Source organism: Dreissena polymorpha, chromosome 10 (genome assembly GCF_020536995.1).
Source record: "Dreissena polymorpha isolate Duluth1 chromosome 10, UMN_Dpol_1.0, whole genome shotgun sequence".
NCBI classification, from domain to species: domain Eukaryota; kingdom Metazoa; phylum Mollusca; class Bivalvia; order Myida; family Dreissenidae; genus Dreissena; species Dreissena polymorpha.
This window is the reverse complement of record NC_068364.1, coordinates 17,336,008-17,357,908: the sequence shown is the minus strand read 5'-3', so window position 1 is coordinate 17,357,908 and position 21,901 is coordinate 17,336,008. Positions and strand designations below refer to the sequence as shown.

Sequence of the window (21,901 nt, the reverse complement as noted above, 5' to 3'; positions counted from 1 at the left end):
GTATACGCGGCGGAATAGCTCAGTAGGCTAGAGCGTTTTTACTTCAGGACTCTGGAAGAACTCCAGGGGTCACTGGTTCGAAACCTGCTCCGGGCAATGTTCTTTTCCTTTTTTTAAATTTTTTCTTGATTTTTTACTGGAGCTTTTACGATCCAATGTTTAAATTTATCAATATAAAGCATTTAATGAATAAGTTTAAAAAATGCCAAAATCTGTGAAAAGGCCCCTTTAAGAGAACTTGTTTAATACACAAATAATTTATCGTTTTAATACATTCATGTACAAATAACTAACGTACATACTTTAAGTTAATATTTTTGTGAATATATATCTAATTAACAAATGCACATAGTTTATTTAAAGCGGGTATATACGATGTTGTCAAATATTTATGAATGTATATAAACTGTGTAAAAAACTTATTATTATATATATTTCAATATAAATTAAAATAAAAGTTAAGAAGAACATGTGTCAAAAAATGCGAAATAAGCCAGATATTTAATTCTGAAATTGAAAACGGCTGTACAGCCGAATTCGCCAGCATGTATACCATACATGTACGATGTGCATCTAAACTTACGAGGGGTGTTCCAGAAGTTCGTGGATTTTCGCTATAACTTTCATTTGGTTACATAAAAGGACAAACAAATAGCATGTTAAGAATATTTCATCCTTTCCAAATCTACTCTCCAAATATCATGGAAATACATAAAACAATAAATATATATCAGAGATTCAAACATGTGCACAATGCGCACACCGATGCACGTGTAACGTTTCTGTTCAACGTCAATGACGTTATGAAGTAAACAACTGTCAAATCTTTTCAACATAATCACCTCCAGCGCGAATGCACTTAATGTGTCGGGAAATCCACTTGTCAAAAGTGTCTCTATACCAGTCAGCGTCAAAAGACAACACGATTCGCTTTGCTGCAACTGTAAGTTCCTGTTTTCTTGCAAATCAAATACCGCGCAACTGTGATTTATCTTCCGGGAAGACGCGGAAGTCCAAAGGGGCCAAATCCGGACTGTAAGGAGGACTTAGGCGCTGTAACGTGAAATTTGCCGTAAATTCTGTTTATCAACGACATTTAAACCAAATTTAAATTCGCGTAACGCTCATACTTATAATAAAATACACGCGTGCGCCGCATGTCGTTACTGAGGTCTCTATGGCAACGCGTTTCAAACGCGCTTTATGGAATTCATGCAAGTCCGTGATAATTGGTTTGTATAATGTAAATTTCATTGACTTTTACCAGCAAACTAATAAGTTATAGCGAAAATCCACGAACTTATGGAACACCCCTCGTAGTTTAACGGTCTATTATACAAAGACGAATGCTTCGGTTATTGTATGAAAATATGTACGTCACTATCGGCTCGGGTCGCTAAATTGTCTTTGCTGCATTTTATGAAATTCGACTTTAATGTATATTTTTTCTTGCCTATTTTGTGTTATTTGAACATATTTTATCAATATATTACAATTAAACACATATAAAAAATCGTATATACCCGCTTTAATAATTTGAATGTATCATGTTAAGTATTTTTGTAACATTATACTCAGACAATGCGTATTAGAATGTGTGTACATGTAAGCGCGCCAATAAGTATCGACATCCGTACTGCTTTGAAAGCGTATGTGAACATTAATAAATTAAAGTCTACAAGCTTATTAACATCGTACTTCACGTATATGACATTATAATTTCCATGGTTTGTTTGTCATTTTAACTTTTTTTGCGTAATTAGAACTGTTTGAATGTAATTTTGGTAAAAGTAGCCAAACACAGAAACCACACATTGTCCTGTATGACTACTATTTCGAGTTGAAATTCTGCTTAGTTCTTGAAAACCATTTGAATATATAGTTTTGGAAAATATACAGTTACCACTTGCCATATCTAATTTAATTTAATTTGAACAGTGTAACTATTAAGAAAACTCTCATTTCCATGTCAATGTACTTTAACTTTCCAACAGCAAATAGAAGCGACGAGTAGAGTAAGTCGTTGACACGTTGTCTTTAAAGTTTATCGTACGATTCGTAAAAATAGCTATATTCAAAACAATTCTTCACCATTAACGAACAATGTACGCAAAGTACACAGAAGAATTATATCAACGATAAAAAAATAGAAGTGACGTAAATGTTTGAGAATACGACTTGATTAAACAAATTCAATAGGGAAATATGAATCGGTTTATGGCTATTATAACTTGTCGACACTGTGGTTAATACAAACAGTTTTTCCCCATGTATACGGTTGCGATTCGAAACTATTTAGTGTAGTAGGTGCCAATAAGAGTTATGCTGAAGTATAAAATATAAAGCTGAATCGATATCTGTAAATGATAACCATCAAAATCCTTCATTATCAAAGATTAAACACTTAGACTGAATTTAGATTTTTTATCAACTTGACCTTTGTTAAATTATATTATTGCATTGGAGACAAATATGATGCGATGATAAATAAATAACGGAGACAATTAATAAAGTCATCATAGTTTGAAACATTTATTTAAAATTAAAAGCGTTATCGTGTTATTTCATTTTGCCCAACGATACTGTACATGACTGCTGAAACATCAAACAATCTTCAATGTCTTTATATATATCTAATTACCCTGAAACATTAAATACATTCTATCATAACATATATTCGAAGTGTTTAATCATATGTTTTGGGTCTGCTAACTTTCCAGTTGTATAACATATAGTAATATCTGTAATTATTCTTTGTTCATTCCGTTTAATTTTCTGATATATACCAAATGTGACAATGTTATCTTGTGTTTATACCTTCGAGGAAGCGTTAAGTATGTAAAATTTTCAAAGTAAAACAACATAGTTCCTGAATAAATAAATATTTATTTTGTTGTTTGTAAGCAGGATAGTATGTAGCTTAAGTATGATCGGTTAGTGTCGATTTTACATAAGGTCTAAAGAGTATATGTTCAAATGAAGGATTCAACGCAGAGGTCAGTTTTAGCATATAACCTCAATGAATATTACACAAATTATTCCTAAAGCAATAAGGAAAGAGATGTTTACTGGTAAGGCGTGCACCAAAAAATGATAATATTGATACAAGTTATTATTCTAAACACTATTTTAGCGAGAAATCAGTCTTGTAAATTGGTAATCAAATGCCAATTAAGCATATCAAATCTCGTCCGATTGATGTGAATTGCGAGTTAGAAAACCTGGTCATCGATGTCTTCACTTATAGCCCCCAATTCAAAAGAGTGCACACGTAGTAAAATGTATTCTTTGTTATAAGTCTTATCTTATATGTAATAGTATTTATTTTAAACCCTTGTTTTAGTGTGATAATGCTAAGTAACCGTTTGGATATACAAATATGAGTAACCTATATATAACTTATTTTTAATTCATCAATAGGTATTTGAGTCTGCTAGCCAGGAATATTATCGGCTGTTAGTCTTTTCAAGAAGACAGCGATGTAATGATGTTCTTCATGCCCGTACATGATACCAAAACAAGTAAATTCTAATCCAATAATTACAACTTAAAACCGACCCTGTGAAGTCCTTTTTTAATATGTATTACGAAATTATATGCAACCGGGTCAGCAAATATGCACGACAATGTCAATCTACGAGATAAGTTTTTAATCCAAAACTTATATGCATACATGTATCGTGTTGTTTGAAGATTAAATCATGTGGTGAACATATTATATACAGGCGTTTACTAATGCAAAGACAATATAAACAAGGCTCTATTACAGATTCGTGTCATATTGAAAGAAAGTCCGTGTCTTAATCTGATGTAAATTGCAAACGAATTATCACGATCAATCCCTGAACAGAAAGTAAAATATTAACGAAACAATTGCTCCAAAAATGTGTTTTCATTTTCAAATATTTTATTCCAAGTGTGTAACATATGTATTAGAGATTAAAACAGACATATCAGCATCCACTAATATCATGGCCATGTGACATTTTATTTCTCTTATATCGCATGACGAAACAATTGAGTATATTGATATAAGGTATGTATTGAGCAGTTATGCGACCGAGCAAACCATATGCTATTGTCGTATGTTGATTAATATAAAAAAAAATCTAAATAAGTGTTAACACCGACAAACAGCAATCATAAAGAAAAACGTGAATAACACCTTTTGGTAAAAGACGTTGAATAGCTTGTCGTGGCATTCAGGATCCACATGCAATTGACGGACGAAAACATATACTAGGGGTACGACGATTAATGATCAAATGGGTAGTAATAGACTGTTTCCATCGAACAGTTGTGGATACGTTATCAGTGTTATATTTAAGGTAACCCAAACGTCAGTTATTTCTTATATGTAATATTGTTGCGCACCTTAACCTGAAATGAAGCGTTATATGTGGTACATAGGAACCATAAATCAGTTGGTTCTACACGTATTCCTGGTGTGCCACGGTAAACCTTCAATAAATACCATCCGAACATTGTTTGCCCAAAACAAATTGGGTTTATTTATATTGTCGATATTGTTCGATACTTCATTATTTTATTTACTTTCTGTAAGTACTTCGTTTTATCTTCGATTCTGGTGTCCGATTCTTCAAAGTTTTGTTTTTAACAAACACTCCTTAGGCGAAGCCAGATTTGATCCCATGTTTGGGATATTTGAACGAACGTCGTAAAAGACATTTCATGCTGCCTAATACAAATTATATTTGCCGTCAACTTAACAGTTTTACTTTACGTAAATGCGCAAAATCAACGAATAGTTCATACAATATCTTGGAAAAATAAAGTTATCACATAAAAAGTGGTGTTCCTTATTGCAATAGCCAACATTTCAACGCTAGATGTGGTATGGTTACATCGATTTAAAGAGATACAAAATGCTAGGTTTTTTGTGTGTGGAGGACTTTATTCCATTTTAATTTCCCGCAACGATATCTATTAATATGACATACGAACACTAACTTGGTACATGAACATGTGTTTAATATATTGTTCCGCAAACAAAGAGCTTTGTGTATCTTGTTCAATCTATGTTTCCAGACCACATCTAGTGTTGAATTTTGTTGCTATTAGTATATTTTGAGGGTTTATGGGATTTAAGAAAAGACGATATAAGGAACTTTATAAGGAAAACAACTTCCGGGGCCATTTTTGACACCCAGAGGTATGATTTGAACATGTGCATATGAAGATCATTATAAAATTCATCACGATTTCCTTGGCCGGTCTGTTCGTTTTAGGGAAATAAGTGACGACGATACAAAAATCCTCATCTAGTGAGGTATTTTGTGTGCTGCTGAGAGCAATTAATGCATGGAGAATGATGTATACTGTTTCACATTGTCCATCCAGCTTTTCTTCTTTCGGCATGGACGTTTACCTCCCTCTAGTGTTTCTTGGAAAACCATTTTGGCACAATATGAAACAACATACACATAGTAGAATAAAGCTGGGGTCACCGCCTTGGAAAGGTCAATACAAAGCACTGGGGTTTTTAACCAGTTGTAGAGGACTCAACCTCACACTTGGCCCAGCAATATTCATGATACATATAAGTTTAAATAAAATTTGACCTCATAGCATTGCAACTCAAATTAAACACTTACAAGAGCTTGTCACAGTAGTGCCAAATCCCCGCCGAAATGTGTTTGCTTGTATGACAACATTTGTTTTAGAGCGTAGAATAATATTTGTAAAAACAAATAAAGGGAGATAATTCATTATGCTCCGGACAAAAATTTACTTTGAAATTAAATAAAGCAATATAATTCAAACACTAAGGTAGATAGAGTTATGGTTCTTAGTCACTGCACTTCTCCTACTTGCCATCTGTTTACGTTTGAAGTTTCAAGTAAATCCGGACAAAAATTTACTTTAAAATTATATAAAAGGGTAGATAATTCAAAAACTAAGGTAGATAGAGTAATGGTTCTTGGTCACTGCACTTCTCCTAGTTGCCATATGTTTATATTTCAAGTTTCAAGTAAATCCCTTTAGTAGATTTAGAGTTATGCTCCGGACAAAATTTACTTTAAAGTTATATAAAAGGGGAGATAATTCAAAAATTAAGGTAGATAGAGTTCTGCTTCTTAGTCACTGCACTTTTTCCTACTTGCCATCTGTTTATATTTCAAGTTTCAAGTAAATCCCTTCAGTAGATTTAGAGTTATGCTCCGGACAAAAATTTACGTTAAAATTAAATAAAGGGGGAGATAATTAAAAAACTAAGGTAGATATAGTTATGGTTCTTGGTCACTGCACTTCTCCTAGTTGCCATCTAATTATATTTCAAGTTTCAAGTAAATCCGTTCAGTAGATTTAGAGTTCTGCTCCGGACAAAAATTTACTTTAAAATTGTATTAAAGGGAAGATAATTAAAAAACAATGGTAGATAGAGTTGTGGTTCTTGGTCACTGCACTTTTCCTCGTTGCCATTTGTTTATATTTCAAGTTTCAAGTAAATCTCTTTAGTAGATTTAGAGTTATGCTCCGGACAAAAATTTACTTTAAAATCAAATAAAAGGGGAGATAATTCTAAAACTAAGGTAGATAGAGTTGTGGTTCTTGGTCACTGCACTTCTCCTAGTTGCCATCTGTTTATATTTCAAGTCTCAAGTAAATCCCTTTAGTATATTTTGAGTTATACTCCGGACAAAAATTTACTTTAAAGTTATATAAAAGGATAGATAATTCAAAAACTAAGGTAGATAGAGTTATGGTTCTTGGTCACTGCACTTCTCCTAGTTGCCATTTGTTTATATCCTAAGTTTAAAGTAAATCCATTAAATAGATTTGGAGTTTGCTCCGGACAAAGTTTCAGCCGGACGGACAGACGGACGGACAGGACCAGTTACTATATCCCCTCCGAGAATTTTTTCGGCGGGGATAATAAAAAGGATGTTAAACGCTTTTAATTGAATTACCATTGAATAACTCAATGGTAGAAAAGAGACCTGTGCAACAGAGTTAAATATTTCAAACTTGACACAAAAACTACTTAACGAAAATAGAGCGACAAACATTCGTTAAAAATGCACACATATTAATTTACCAATCTATAAAGTAACGCACATATAATGATTATGATAATGCACTTCTCCTAGTTGCCATCTGTTTATATTCTAAGTTTAAAGTAAATCCATTGAATAGATTTGGAGTTATGCTCCGGACAAAGTTTCAGCCGGACGGACAGACGGACAGGACCAATTACTATATCCCCTCCGAATTTTTTTTCGGCGGGGATAATAAAAGGGATGTTAAACGCTTTTAATTGAATTACCATTGAATTACTCAATGGTAGAAAAGAGACCTGTGCAACAGAGTTAAATTTTTCAAACTTGAAACAAAAACTACTTAACGAAAATAGAGCGACAAACATTCGTTAAAAATGCACACATATTAATTTACCAATCTATAAAGTAACGCACATATAATGATTAAGATAAGTTACCAAATGTGGTCTACACAAGAATTTTGTTAGGACATATTGTACCTTATTTACGCAAAAGGTTGTGTTATTTTAACATTTAGTTAAATTAAACAATTCAAATCACAGCGGAAAATTAGGTGCAAATTCAGTTAGACTTACTCACAAATATAATGAACATAGTTTAACATTTTGATAGGGTAATACAGACAATCTATAAACACCGTGTCTTATACAGGATTATATCAAAGGAACACATATAAATCGATGTCACCACCAGCCACACAGATCCGGAATGCGCCTACTTTATTAAAATAGCAAACGAATCTGCTAACGCAATCCCTGGAAAATAATACATTTTCTACATGGAACTGAAATATTTTTTGTTAAATTCCAAACAATCTATTATGGAAATTACTTTCCAATATCATCGTATACAACTCTGATTAAATCGCGCTATTGTGTTTACAGGATGTGTATGCATTTAGATCTATTAATAAGAGCCGTATAAGAACAGACAATACCAATTAGTGACATGCCACTGTTTTTGAAAATGAGATTGACTACCTGTCATGTTCTCAGGGTAGCCCCAGCCATCTCCAGTAACAAACAGAAACTGCGGGTACGAAGAGTGTCGATCAAAGGCGCAAGAGGCAACCTGTTTAGTGATAACAAGTGTGAATATTCTGTCTTTCGTACAGCCTTGGTAAGGTGATGCCGTGAAGAACCGTTGACCATTACCGGCATCTCTGTGGACAAATAAATGATTGACTGTTTTGATTTATTAAATAAATCATATTTGCTTTATAGTTATCCATCTGCAAATAGACAACGATTTTTTTATTCTAATGTTTATATATTGTTAAATTAGTTCTTAGCAGAACATCTTCATAGTGTATCGACTGACCGCACATAGTAATATGTATTATGAATTGCGCAACTACCAGGAAAATATTCATTTCCGATGATCACGAATGAATTTAAGTCGGTTATCAACCAAAAACTCGACATTTTTTTATTTAATGTGTTTCTACCTATTACTCATTTTGTTTAACGCTAAACTTGATAACTTCAACGGAATTCCGACGTCATGACGTCAACAACGACGTAAGTTGACAGTAAAACATTATACACTTATTTCATGGATGCGCGGTGAACAGTCAAAACTGTTTCCCAAGGTTTCAGGGATGACTTTGGTACTGTTGCCCGAGGCCTATCAGTTTCAAATGTCAGCCCTGATACCGAGGGACAACCGTTTTGACTGTTCACCAAGCATCCATGAAAAAAGTGTTTTATTACCTGATCAAATTTCCAACATAGAAATAACAGCAAACTAATTTTTTATTAACACACAAAAGTAATCGATAAAATAAATAATTTTGACTGTTTAACTGTAAAATGACGTCATTTTTTCGACGAAATGTTAATGACGTCATTATTCCAGCGGGCAACAGTTCAAACTGTTGACCGGTCAACAGTTCGATATTCACCGGTAACAGTTTAAAACATTGCAAATTTCTTTTTCGACGAGGAAATAGCAAAAAATAATTAATTATCATTTATATAAGACATCAGGTAATAATAAATAATAATATTGATAACTTACCCAGTTTTTTTTCTCTTTTTAAAAAGTGAATCATCACTCATAAATCACTGATATCATAAAACACCTAAAAGCATTCAATAAATCTACATATTTGATATAAGGTCTTACAGTTGCAAATGATTAATAATTGAATGTTGTTTGCATACTTGCGTTAAACAAAAACAGTTTTTTTTCGTCCGAACTTCATATAACAGAAACATCGGTACATCAAAACCTTGTGAGGATTCAGCATTATCACACACATAACTTCTATGTTGAAAAAAACTAAAAGGAGATAAAAATATAAATATCCATGTAAAATGTTCATGCTTCTGGACATTTAAAAAACTTACCCCTCAAGGGAAAAGTATCCATATGTTCGGCCGACCAATGTAGTCCACGATGAAGCCAGTACTCTGTTTATGTGGAACCAGTTTGAGATAGAGCTACCAACGCCGCTAAATGTAATGAGCTTCTCTAATTCGTCTTTGTAAAAGACTATCTTCACCTAAATGCAAAGAAATTGACATCGTTTGTACTTATTGTTATGTTAACGTCCATCGGCACTACCTTTTTGTTGTAAAGCCACATACCGGTATAGTTTGTAAATGTGAACACATGAAAAAGAGGAAAAATAGAGAGATACATATTCTCTCCTACCCTTTCATACAACCTGATGATTGACGAATTAAATAATTCGCCATTTTCTGTATGTCTTAGATGATTTTATAACATTGACAGGTTTTGACTGTAACCATTAATAAAATGACACTTAATAATTAAGATAGCAGAGGTCGTCGCTTCGTGGAGTTTGCGTCTAACATCGTCACATTACCTCTGTAAGCCTAATTGCAGCCCAATTATCAACTAATGGATCTCTGTAATGTTTGTCACACGAGGGAGATCGCGTGTCGCGACATGTAGGGTCAGACGTGGTGCCAGTTTCGTTCAACCAGGCATCTACTGGGTTCACACCTATTCCAGGGATTCCGCGGAACTTGGTAAGCCATTCTAAATGCAGAAAAAAAGAATTTAAATTGATTATTAAAAATATTTAACGTATCAAACCGATAACACATTGATAAATAAAACTTGAATACAATTAAGAACATGATGCACTAAAACATCACCGAAATTAGAGTTGTATACAATTTGCACTAATTGCCATGTGTGCAGTCTAACCACAGGTGGTTTGCGTGTGGCTATGATATTAATTAGTGAAAACATCATTTTGAATGATACATTATCATATTATAACGAAAATGAAACTTTCTGAAAAAAAATCACTATCAAATATATATATAACAAGGTATCCAACTCGAAATCACCCGAAAACGGGATGCATCGCTTTGAACAGCCATTACTTCATCAATTTTGCAGCGATTGTCATGAACCCGGTCTTATTCAACGCATAAATGAATTTACTTTCTGGAAATGTATATATCTGGTGATATTTCTTAACATTCTGGGTCAAATTTTAAGAAATAACACGATACACAATTCGCTAAACCTACATGTTCTTGACAACTTTCAGACAGTATTCATGAATGTAATCTCCAGTTGTAAATACACACCTTCGCATTGGACCAATGAAATCACTCGTGTGTTTAAAATGTCAGTTAGTTGAAATGTATGTAAACAAAGGTTTCAAACGGCGCAAACAGCTAGTTTTGATGCATAATGCAACGGCAGGCACGGTATGAATGGTTTTTCATACGTTTTATTGAATTATGGTATCGAGATCCGTGAACTTTGCAGGGAAAATGCTCTTTACTCCGTGAAGATTTCAGTCATTAATACTGTCTGATCAATGCTAAGTGAGTCACGCGAGTTGTGTATCGTGTTATTTCTTAAAAGTTGACCCAGTATTTGTAAAAATATTGCAAGACATATACATTTCCAGAAAGGAAATTCATTTCTGCGTTGAATAAGACCAAGATCGTGAAAATCGCTGCAAAATTTATGAAGTAATGGCTGTTCAAAGCGATGCACCCAGTTTTCGGGTGATTTCGAGTTGAATACCTTATTATATATATAATTTATATTGATTTTTTTCAGAAAAGTTCAATTTTCGTTATAGTATGATTATTTATCATTCAAAATAATGTTTTCACTAATTAATATTATAGCCACACGCTAACCACCTGTGAGTCTAACTTCCATTCGTGTACGTAGACATGTACAAAATTGGAAAATCTCCACACGTATGTGTATATTTTTTATCCGACTATAAAATAAATAATATCAGATTAATGATTGTATTATGGGATACGTTATATATTTCATTTAACATTCCACGTTATAATTCATGTACTGTTTTATTTTTGAGAACGTTTGACTTTAAAACCGTATATACTCTCTTTAGTAACGGAGCCCGCAACGCCGCAAAGGATCGAATCCTGCAGTAAGAATTTAACTTGGACATTATTTATGTCAATAACGGAGTTTTCTTTTATAATAAAAGAATGCTCATACTTAATACAAATTGATGTGAATTTTGTAATACAGTCGAAATTTATTGAACATAAGATATGTGAAAGCATGGGACAATCTCAAATATTCTGTGCATATGTTTATGTCAATAAAGAAGTTTTTTTTATAATAAAAGAATGCTCATACTTAATACAAACAATGTTAAAAAATAAGCTGAAATGATTACTCAATAATCATTACTGTGAAGTTCTTATTAAAATCTGTCTAGCAGTTAACGAGATATTGTTCGAAGCATATTGTTGACGAGGGCAACAAATGACACACGACGACACACGTTGGAGCAACGCACGTCAATAAATCCTGCACGGAACAGTTCATGCCATAAAGAGCTAATACTTTTTTTCGTGTTTAAGTAAAAACATGTATATGACTATATGTGCATATGAAATGTATACACCGGTGGTAAAATCCCATAATCTTTTGCGTTATTTGAATAATGTTTTAATGCGACCAATGGAAACTGTGTATGAAAAGAAAGATGACCAACTGTTTTCGTTAGAGCTACATATACATTTCTCTGTATGCAATCAAGCCAACAATTTTATTATGGTGCATGCAACAATAATGTGGTTGTTTGTCTTTTCTTGTTTTCTTATACAAGTTCTGTAATGTGTTTTGTTTAATATAAAAAGCCGATTAAGCGGTAAATACCCTATCACTCATCAACATTTCAAAGCAAGTTTTGAAAGCAACGGGCAAGGAATAAAGCTACTTGAAACAGGCTCATTAATGGCGTATATACGTTTATGCAAAGCCATGTCCTACAATGGCACGTCAAAATGTGTTGTTTCTTTAAAACAATATTTTCCTCGAGCATATTCGTAATTTATATTATGTTGTTCTCAGCGTGAGCGTGCGTCATTAAAATCGTATAAAGCCTCTTTATGTTATACATTTCAGTGTTAAACAATCACTTATTAACTCTGTTATTTCACTGTTGCAAAACCCGTTACAGAGACAATTATCGTTTAATTGTATTTGAATATATTCGTTAATCTACAGAAACCATCCCGCTTAATAGGCGCTATGTTGTTCAAGAGTACTTTACCGTCACTCGCAAAGACTGTCGATGGCGCGGCTGTTGCAATTACTTAAGACTCAATCGCATGTATAAATGACATGTAGAACCCCTTTGTAGAACGTCGGTAACCCCTGCTTTTGAACGAGCTATCACGTGCACATTCTGCTCAAGACCTTATGTTATTATTTTAGAGACTGCATTTATTTTCCGGTCGTCTTTCGCCAAATATGAAGAATGTTTACTTTAAAAGGGCCTTTTCACTGATTTTGGAATGTTTTGAAGTTTGTCATTACATGCTTTATATTGATTAATGTAAACATTGGATCTCAAAAGCTCCAGTAAAAAATCAAAAATAAAATTAAGGAAAGGAAAAAAAAGTAGCCCGCAAAAGCTGCATATACCGGCTATATTAGACCATGGTAAATGTTCAGTATTACTGTTTCCTCACAAATATCATAACTAAAACGAAAATTTGCGAATCTGAAACAACTTTTATTTTTATTTTGTCAGTTTACCAAAGCGTGAAAAGATCCAGAGGTTGTTGAAAACGACAAATAGAAAATGCAAAACAAAACACAAATGCATTGAACATTCGAAATTCCATTTCAATGCTCGATGCTAATTATTATTGATAGCCTTAAGATTGTATTCATGATTTTTTTCGAAGCTACTTAACACACCGACCATCGATGCCGACTTATCCTTAAAATACATATACTTTCAATGATATGTTTTACTTCAAAACATTGTGCTTTGTGTATCATAACAGGTTAATGTTAAGTTGCTTTCATGGAGGCTGAACAAATATTGAGTGTTATAATTCTAAATAATTCATCGCTTTAATATTCATGAACTTGACACGCTTGGCAGAGTCTTTTACATTTATTTAATGCGCGTTTAATTAGAAGCGCAACACTTGTTCTATGAGATAAAAGCCGTAAAACAAATCGTCAATATTAGCAGTTATTGTTACAGTGAACATTTTTTTTGAGAATCAATGTGTTAAAACTAGGGATGGCAACAGTTAATCGGTTAACCGGTTATCCGTTTCTTGAGAAGGTTAACCGATTACAAAATTAATATTCGGTTACTCTTGCAGAAAACGCATTTGTTTGTTGAACGCAATAAATGCACAAATCGTTAGCACCTTTTCCTTTTCAATCAGCACACATCAGTGATAGTTTTCATCTGTATGAGAAACATAAATAGACTACAACAGAATTAATGTAGTGATTGACTTAAAGGTGATAGTAATCTTGAATAGTAATTTTCGGATATGTCCGTCCCACCGTTTGTTTATGTTTATGTGAGCACTGGAACTCTTAATAGAAACTATTGAAGTTCATCAGTAACTATTTAAACGTTTTGTTATATTGTTATGTCTGGTTATATAATTTTGTATATGTAGTAAGGATGTCATATTAAACACGGCGTTGCTAAGAAAATTAACTTGACGCAGCTAACCAAACTCCCGTACAACAAAATAATGACATCCTTCAATGTGCTCGATTGAGTCTAAATCATAACAAGCATCATATATTATCCCATTTAGATAAACACGCTTCATTTATTATCTATTATCCCTTGATCAAAATCACGTTTCATGTAGTATGCCATAACAAACGGACTAACGCAGAATTTCAAATACCACGCTTTTAAGAATGTTTACGCGTTTCCAAAACACGAAACCCTGTTGGGAAAACTTAAATGTTCGGACCAGTGATTTTATAATAAATAATGCGTATATTTAATGTAATGTGACTTGTCATAACGTGACTCATTCTCTTTTCATGTAAGGCAATATGGCGCACCAAAGGGGTCGAAACTTTAACTTCTGCTGCAGCAGAAAAAAATGCTGCTCGAGCAGCATTTAAATGCTGCTCGAGCAGCAAATTACTGCTCGAGCAGTCATGTAGGAACATGCAAATGTGGTTGATCAATTGCTCAAACGTTACATGATTTATGCCTATGTGTAATCTGATTCTGATTGGCTGATGCCATAATCTAAAAATAAATGCTTGTCGAGCAAGATTTTTCTGCTGCAGCAGAAAAAATGCTGCTCGAGCAGCAAATTGCTGCCCGAGCAGCATCTAAATGCTGCACGAGCAGTAATTTGCTGCTCGAGCAGCATTTAAATGCTGCTCGAGCAGCATTTTTTTTTTACAGCAGCAGAAGTTAAAGTTTCGACCCTTTTGGTGCGCCATAAGGCAATACGTGCATTCAAAAGTAATCGTTCCCCTAACAATCCTAATTGAACGGCGTCATATGATAATGGGCCCTATGCTATATGCGGCCAGCGTTGCTCCAGAGCAGCCTGCGCAGTCACGCAAGGTCTCGTGGTCTCATTGGCGTTAATTGGTCTGAAGCTACATACGTCGAAAAAGACCCACTGATCCAGTATTACTCAGTACGTTTGTGTACTCGAATATAGCCAAACCCATAATTAAGTATAGCACTGCACTTTGGTGTTATCGCAACTTCGAAAGTCAACTATTATAAATAAAAATAAGTTGCATTTATATATCATCATGATAGTTCTCATTTTCCTTTTCCTAATTATCATCAATTTCAGCAGTGTCATGATTATCAATATCATCATCATTAGCAGCAGTACCAACATCAGCAGCAGTACCAGCATCAGTGGCATGTCAATGCATTTCAGTATTATTATAACCACAATTGCATCATACCCCTGTGATCAATATCATACTATTGTGTAATTTAAAAAGGGACATGTTCGCAGATGTTTACATTATTTGAAGTTGTCATTAAAAGCCTTTAATAGCTAGATTTGAACATCGGTGCTACAGAGCTCCGGTAAAAAAAAACAAGGACACAATTTACAAACGAAAATCAAAGAAAAGTATCTGCTTAACGAAAATCCAGTGTATGTTGAAATTTCGTCCCTGATTAGCCTTTACGGACTGCACAGGCTAATCTTGGACGACACTGTACGAACATGCCTGGATTTCTCACAACGCACAAGTAATTAGGCTGCAAGACAATCAACAAGACAGAGTATATTTGCATATACATGTAATTGTTTATAAGCGTCAAAGACCTATAAAATACATATTTTATAGGTCTTTGTAAACGTATACGTTTTCGGATGTTTTTTTATGTGGTACAAAGACAGTCGGTTAACCGGTTAACCGCTCCAATATCGAAACAGGTTAACCGGTGACGGATTTGCTTTGGTTTGCCATCCCTAGTAAAAACCTATCGAGTTACAATAACTTTGCTGTCAATCGCCTGTTCGTGCAACACAAATATAATAGAAAAGAAGAAACAGTATTTCATAATGGTTTGTTGGCCTTTGAATAATGAAATAGATTTGTATTGACTATGTATAGTGTATGTTGAATAGCTGCCGATATTCATGTGTTTGATGTGCATATACACCATTAAACAATTTTGAAAAACGTTTTAAACCACAAAATTAATACCCCTCATCCGATAAATATGTTTTGGTTCTAATAATTAACAATAGCGATTTTGCAATAGTTTGTTTAATACTTGACAGTTTCTTGAAAAGCGCTATATTTCCATTTCTTTCTTTTGTTTCAAACAATTACTGAAATATTACAAATACATATAATCTATCATAAATTTATTCATAAGTTATATACATGGTGAAATGCGAAAACTAAACAGGAAGAATTGAGCAAATTTAACATAAAATGTAAACAAGAATTGACATTTAAGCCCGGGGCTTGAATTTTCAGTAAATCTATGAGGGAAATTGTCTAGATAAATTATTGTTTCACTTGCCACGTTTCATACATGTATACGGTATGAATAGGTCATTTAAATTGGGTTATTACATTACACAACCTCATGCTGAAAAGGGTACTGAACTTTACTTAGTACTGATCTACCAAGTTATGTCATACATATCATTGATGCAACATTTTTGTCTATGCCTTACGTGGTGGCAAGAACTGACACATGACACATGCATCTGCGGAAATAAAAAAATGTGGATAGTGTAAGACAAGTGTAAGACAATATAAATGTCAATTAACTTTGAAACGTGGAAAGTGACACATAAATTTATCCAGACGAACCATTCTCTCGATAGTCGAGTGTTGAAAACACATATCTTGGCTTAGGAAATCTTGGTGTGTGTTAATGTGTTTAATTCCATTTGTGAGCAAATGCACTAATCTGTATTAAAAATATATACTTGGTAATTTGTTTATACCAACATATTTGTCTATTACAAAATATTTAAAAGCAAACTTCCAGAAAGCCCAGGAACTCAGCAGACATCGGTTTTATTAACATCTTAATTAACAATCAACAACATCAAACATAAAAAATGATAAATTATTTCGTAAAGATTCTGTCACAGAATGTGTGGTAGTAAATACTTACAGGGCCCTCGTTTTGGCCGTTTTTTGGGCCGAATTTCGACCCCATTCCCCCCTTAAAATAGTATACTTTTTCCCCTATTTCAGCTTTAAATCCCACCCTCCAAAAAAAAGATAGATATATATTCTTTTTTTCCATCTTTGTTACCAGCTGGTACCGTGCTATTAACCTTTGATTAAATGTATATTTATGTAAATAACATTAAAACATAGTAATTTTAAGTGTTGAATGGTTGGTGAATTTTTTTTCTAAAATTCCCCTTTTCGCCCAAACCGACGCGAAATTCCCCCTCTAAGGACCTCGGCCCCAATCCCCCAAAGTGTAGCAAGGGCCCCGACTAAATAGTGGTTCTAGTTTCTTAAAAGATTGACACCAGACAAGCCGTAACCATTCAATATGCGCTAGTGGAAATGTGAAAAGCCAATTTAATAGAAAGGTGAAATTGAAAAAATGGTTTACTTTAAACGGATTATCGAAGAAACGAACATTGCTGTAAAACTTGCATAGTTTGTACCGATTAGAAAGAATAATGTGGGCATAATTATTTCATTTTTATTGTTTTTTTCGGACGATTAACATATAGTGAATACAAGGTTAGCGTTGAATACAGTGAAGTTTATGTTGCAAGGCTTAGAACGCCGGGAGCGCGAGCCTTGGCGAGCGCTTTCGGTGTTCGAGCCGAGCAACATAAACTTCTCTGTATTCAACGCTATTAATCCTAGTATTCTATTTATCCCATTTGATTTTTTTTCAACGTGACATTTAACATAAATAGATCTAATAACCTTAACAATAATTTTAATTCATTCTTAAAAGCGCTTAAAATCTAACGAATGTAACCATGCGTAGTGATATAGAATGTATTTGTCCTGGTACGCAAAATAGTCTTAAAAAATTCCACACAAAAACTTTAGAACTAGAAAAATATCACCATATGCCTCGATCCAATTTAACGCAGCATGCAAATTGTAACACATTACGACCGCCAAAAGACGATTTTACTTTAATATAATTAAAAAAATTTTCCAATAAAAAAAGATCAACATCCAATATGGCGGCGATTGCTCCTGGCAAAATGATGTCTATGTCAACATACATGTGCATGTAGATTTACACACAGAGTCGTTCTAAACATAAATTATAAAAAAAACTATACTCGCCTTATTTTTTCATGGACGCTGCAGATTTTGATGGCCTCTAGATCTAGTCTTCACATCCTGTAGTTTGTGACCCAACACAAGATAATCCGTCATAATTCTATTAAACTTTGAAACACGCGTTGCAAAAGGGTTATAGAAAAGTTTATTCATCAAAGAAAATACCCTTACGTTACCTTAAATCCAAAAGCAAAACAATTCGAATAGACTACTGAACCAAAATACACAGCCTTCAAAAGGCTTCAATATGTTCTACACACACAATTTCACATCCAAATAGGCACGCACATTCTGAACATCAATAACACGAATAAGCTAGATCTACATGTAGATCTAAATTATTCGTCTCACCAGTTCCATCCGAGGTACATGTAAGTAGTCCATAGAATATACACTTTTTCATAATTACTTCCAGTATAAATTTACACGAAAAAATGCACGTCTTCAATCTTTTATTCCCAGACATCGCATACTAGTTTCGTGTACACCAAAAGATGACATCACATATTTTTGGAAAGTGACGCAATAAGTATGTAATTTTATGACGCAATCAATCAGCTGATTCATTATACGGATGGCGAAAAATTATGTCCCTTAACTAGAACTAAAGATTGAAGGTCGTATAATTTTAAAGCAAAGGTTTTCTCGACTCTAGAGATTTGAAAATCATTCAGTGGTAGAATGAAATGTAGTCCGTGCACGCGACAGGTATATTCAAGAAGGACGGATACAGGCTAGTTTATTCCATGAGGTGCTATACCGTCAATGTCGGTATAAACATGGGATAAATTTAAAATGAAATATATACTACTATGTATTATAATGTTTTAAGAGACGCTTAATGCTGCATACCATTGACTTTATACGCAAATTCGTGTTGGATTCCTTATATATCGCCCCATTTGTGCATAAAGGTACCATTATTATACTTTATACATGGTTCCTACTTGCACCAATATATATATATATATATATATATATATATATATATATATATAACTAAACAGATATCCAAAGAATTGTATTACCGATGTTTGCCAGTTTGGGCGTGGATTTAACGGGCGGCACTTCTGTGGCAATCACACTGACCGGAGGTAACGTTAATGTCTCTGAGATTGTGGGGGGAGTAGTGGTGTTGGCAGCGATAGTTTGGGATGGTTTGATCTCCGTGTCTGTGAACGTGGGAGTACTGGCGATGGCAGGAACATTAGGGGCTGGTGTGATCATCGTGTCTGTAGTTGGCTGAGTAGTGGTAGTGGCAGAGATAGTAGGGACTGGTGTGATCGTCGTCTTTGTGGTTGTGGGGGAAGTAGTGGTGGTTGCAGCGAAAGTATGGTGTGGTGTGATCGTTGTCTCTGTGGTTGTTGGGGAAGTAGTGGTGGTTGCAGCGAAAGTAGGGTGTGGTGTGATCGTTGTCTCTGTGGTTGTGGGGAAGTAGTGGTGGTTGCAGCCAAAGTAGGGGCTGGTGTGATCTCCGTGTCTGTTGTTGTCTGAGTAGTGATGGAGGCAGTTGTAGTAGGGACTGGTGCTATCGCCATGTGTGTGGTTTTAGGAGTAGAGGTTGTGGCAGTGGTAGTGGGGTTTGGAGTAATCGCCGTGTCTGTGGTTGTCCGAGTAGTGGTAGTGGCAGCGATAGCAGGGTCTGGTGTGATTGTCGTGTCTGTGATTGTGGGAGTAGAGGTGATGGCAGTGGTAGTAGAGACTGGTGTTATCGCCCTGTCTGCGGTTGTGGGAGTAGAGGTGGTGGTGGAGATGGTCAGCGCATGCGTGGTGTCCCAGCTTACAGGAACCAACGTGGTCGTGTTGGTGGTGGTGGCAGTAGTTGTGGTGGCAGTTTTTAGTAGGGGATCTTAAAAAAAACACAATTAATTTGACGTAATTTGATGATAAGATTTACTTAGAATTAAAATAATATGTTTACATACGTCTCTAAGAAAAAAGATGAGTTGCATGTGTTGTTTTATCTTTAAAAGTTTTAAAACATTTCAAAAGATGTAAGGACCATCTTTGGATTTAATTCTATCGATGAACAGGTGTGAGAAGATTCATTTGGTCTGAACACTTTCGGCAGCGACAACAATTAAACGAACAGAAAGATGTTACATTTGTACATGTATATAACACTGAGGGTTATTCATTATGTTGAAGTTATTTCGAGAAAATCATCAGTTATGGAGGACAAGGGCAAGAAAGTTCAGACGCCAAAGACAATTAGGGCTGACAGATGTCAAAACCATCAAATAACGGCCTCTAACACAATGTGTCCCACAAGCAGCCAATATGAGAGTCGTACGCTATTGTGTAATGCTCCAAACGATGGAACCCAACTGGACATCTCAGAAAGGTCCCATCTTGGTTTACCCATGCTGCGCACATATGTGTTCTATGTTAGACCCATGTTTTATCATATATGGGACCCGTTTAAAATCGCGCTGCACCTCAAGAGGTTGCACCCAAGCTTTCACCTCCGGTAGTTCCCATTTCTGTGTGCCCTCATAAGACCAATTTGAGCATAACGATGTCACATGTTGAACGTATGTATAAATTTATATTGGATCCATAAAAAATCGAATTGAACTTTGTGTCCCCTGTTGGATACATCTTGAAACCCCAAATATACCCAAAACTAATTCGCATACCCTTATCGGATGCCGAAATGAGGCCCATACAAAGATACATAAGTAACCTTTATGTAAAATATCTATGCTTGATTTCTTTAACTCTTTCAGTGCTGAACCGAATTTTGAAGGCCTTTGCAAACAGTTTGGATCCAGATGAGAAGCCACAGAACGTGGCGTCTCATCAGGATCCAAATAGTTTGCTATTCTGATAGTATTCTTTGAAAACAAATCGAAGAGAATGCTAATTTTAGAAATTAAGCAGACGACAGTTTAGCAGACGACAAATTTCCCAGCATGCAAAGGGTTAACGTTGTTGGCGTCGTAGTTGACTTACTAGTGACACACTCCGGCGTAAAGTTCCAGTTCCCGTTCGTACAAAGCATTGTTTTCTGACCGTTTTTCTCAGTGAACCCCGGGTTACATCGCACCATGAGCCGTGAGCCAAGTTCGAAACTGTTCCCAAATATGACACCGTCTTTAAAATTCTTCACTGGTGGACATTCTAAATCAAGAATGTACATTCGATTCATCGTTTTTTCATACTTCCAAAAACACCGTGTAACAAATTTAAGTAAGGCAATCATTTGTAAAGAAATATCTCTGAGCACCAGTCCCCATGAAAAGTTTCTTGCAGTTATTCAACATATTTGTTTTCAACCATTCATGTTACTTTTATTTTTGAAATGGATTGACAATAAATATGGGCCGTGCTCTGTGAAAAGGGGGTTTAATGAATGTGCGTAAATTGTCGTCCCATATTAGCCTGTGCAGTCCGCACAAGCTTATCAGGGAGGACACTTTCCACTTTTATTGTATTTTCTGTTGAAAGGAAGTCTCTTCTTAGCAAAATTAAGTTTAGGCGGAAAGTTTCGTACGTGATTAGCTGTGCGGTCTGCACAGGCTAATCTGGGACGACACTGTACACACATTTAATTCTTTTTTTTTTCACAGATAACATATGTATTATTGCTTATTGCTTTATTATGTTATTATTATGAAAATAAAATTTATTTTCATCGTAAATTTTGTGTTCGTTAGATCTTTGATAAGACAGGTCTATGCCTGGTAGGAACTAAACGGTCATGGCTATACGACGAACGGTTTAAAAGTCGCGTATCAAAGACTGGGAAGACGTATGGGAAACAATGTCTTTATTTCAGTTTTTACTGTATCTTGCAAATGACTAACCATTTAAATGTGACATATATTTTGTTG

At 34.7% G+C, this 21,901-nt stretch overlaps 2 protein-coding genes across 2 annotated transcripts; both read right to left on the bottom strand.

Annotated features, from left to right (window-relative positions):
- Nucleotides 1-5,116: 5,116 nt before the first annotated feature.
- On the bottom strand, nt 5,117-19,292 carry LOC127848053 (uncharacterized). Its single transcript, XM_052380338.1, has 5 exons — nt 19,094-19,292; nt 9,856-10,031; nt 9,374-9,528; nt 8,003-8,184; nt 5,117-7,777 (listed from the first exon to the last, which is right to left on the bottom strand). Exons 1-5 carry the CDS (start codon nt 19,290-19,292, stop codon nt 7,737-7,739), a joined length of 753 nt encoding a protein of 250 aa, XP_052236298.1. The 3' UTR covers nt 5,117-7,736.
- Nucleotides 19,289-21,216, bottom strand: LOC127848052 (uncharacterized). Its single transcript, XM_052380336.1, has 2 exons — nt 21,021-21,216; nt 19,289-19,914 (listed from the first exon to the last, which is right to left on the bottom strand). Exons 1-2 carry the CDS (start codon nt 21,214-21,216, stop codon nt 19,289-19,291), a joined length of 822 nt encoding a protein of 273 aa, XP_052236296.1.
- Nucleotides 21,217-21,901: the final 685 nt, after the last annotated feature.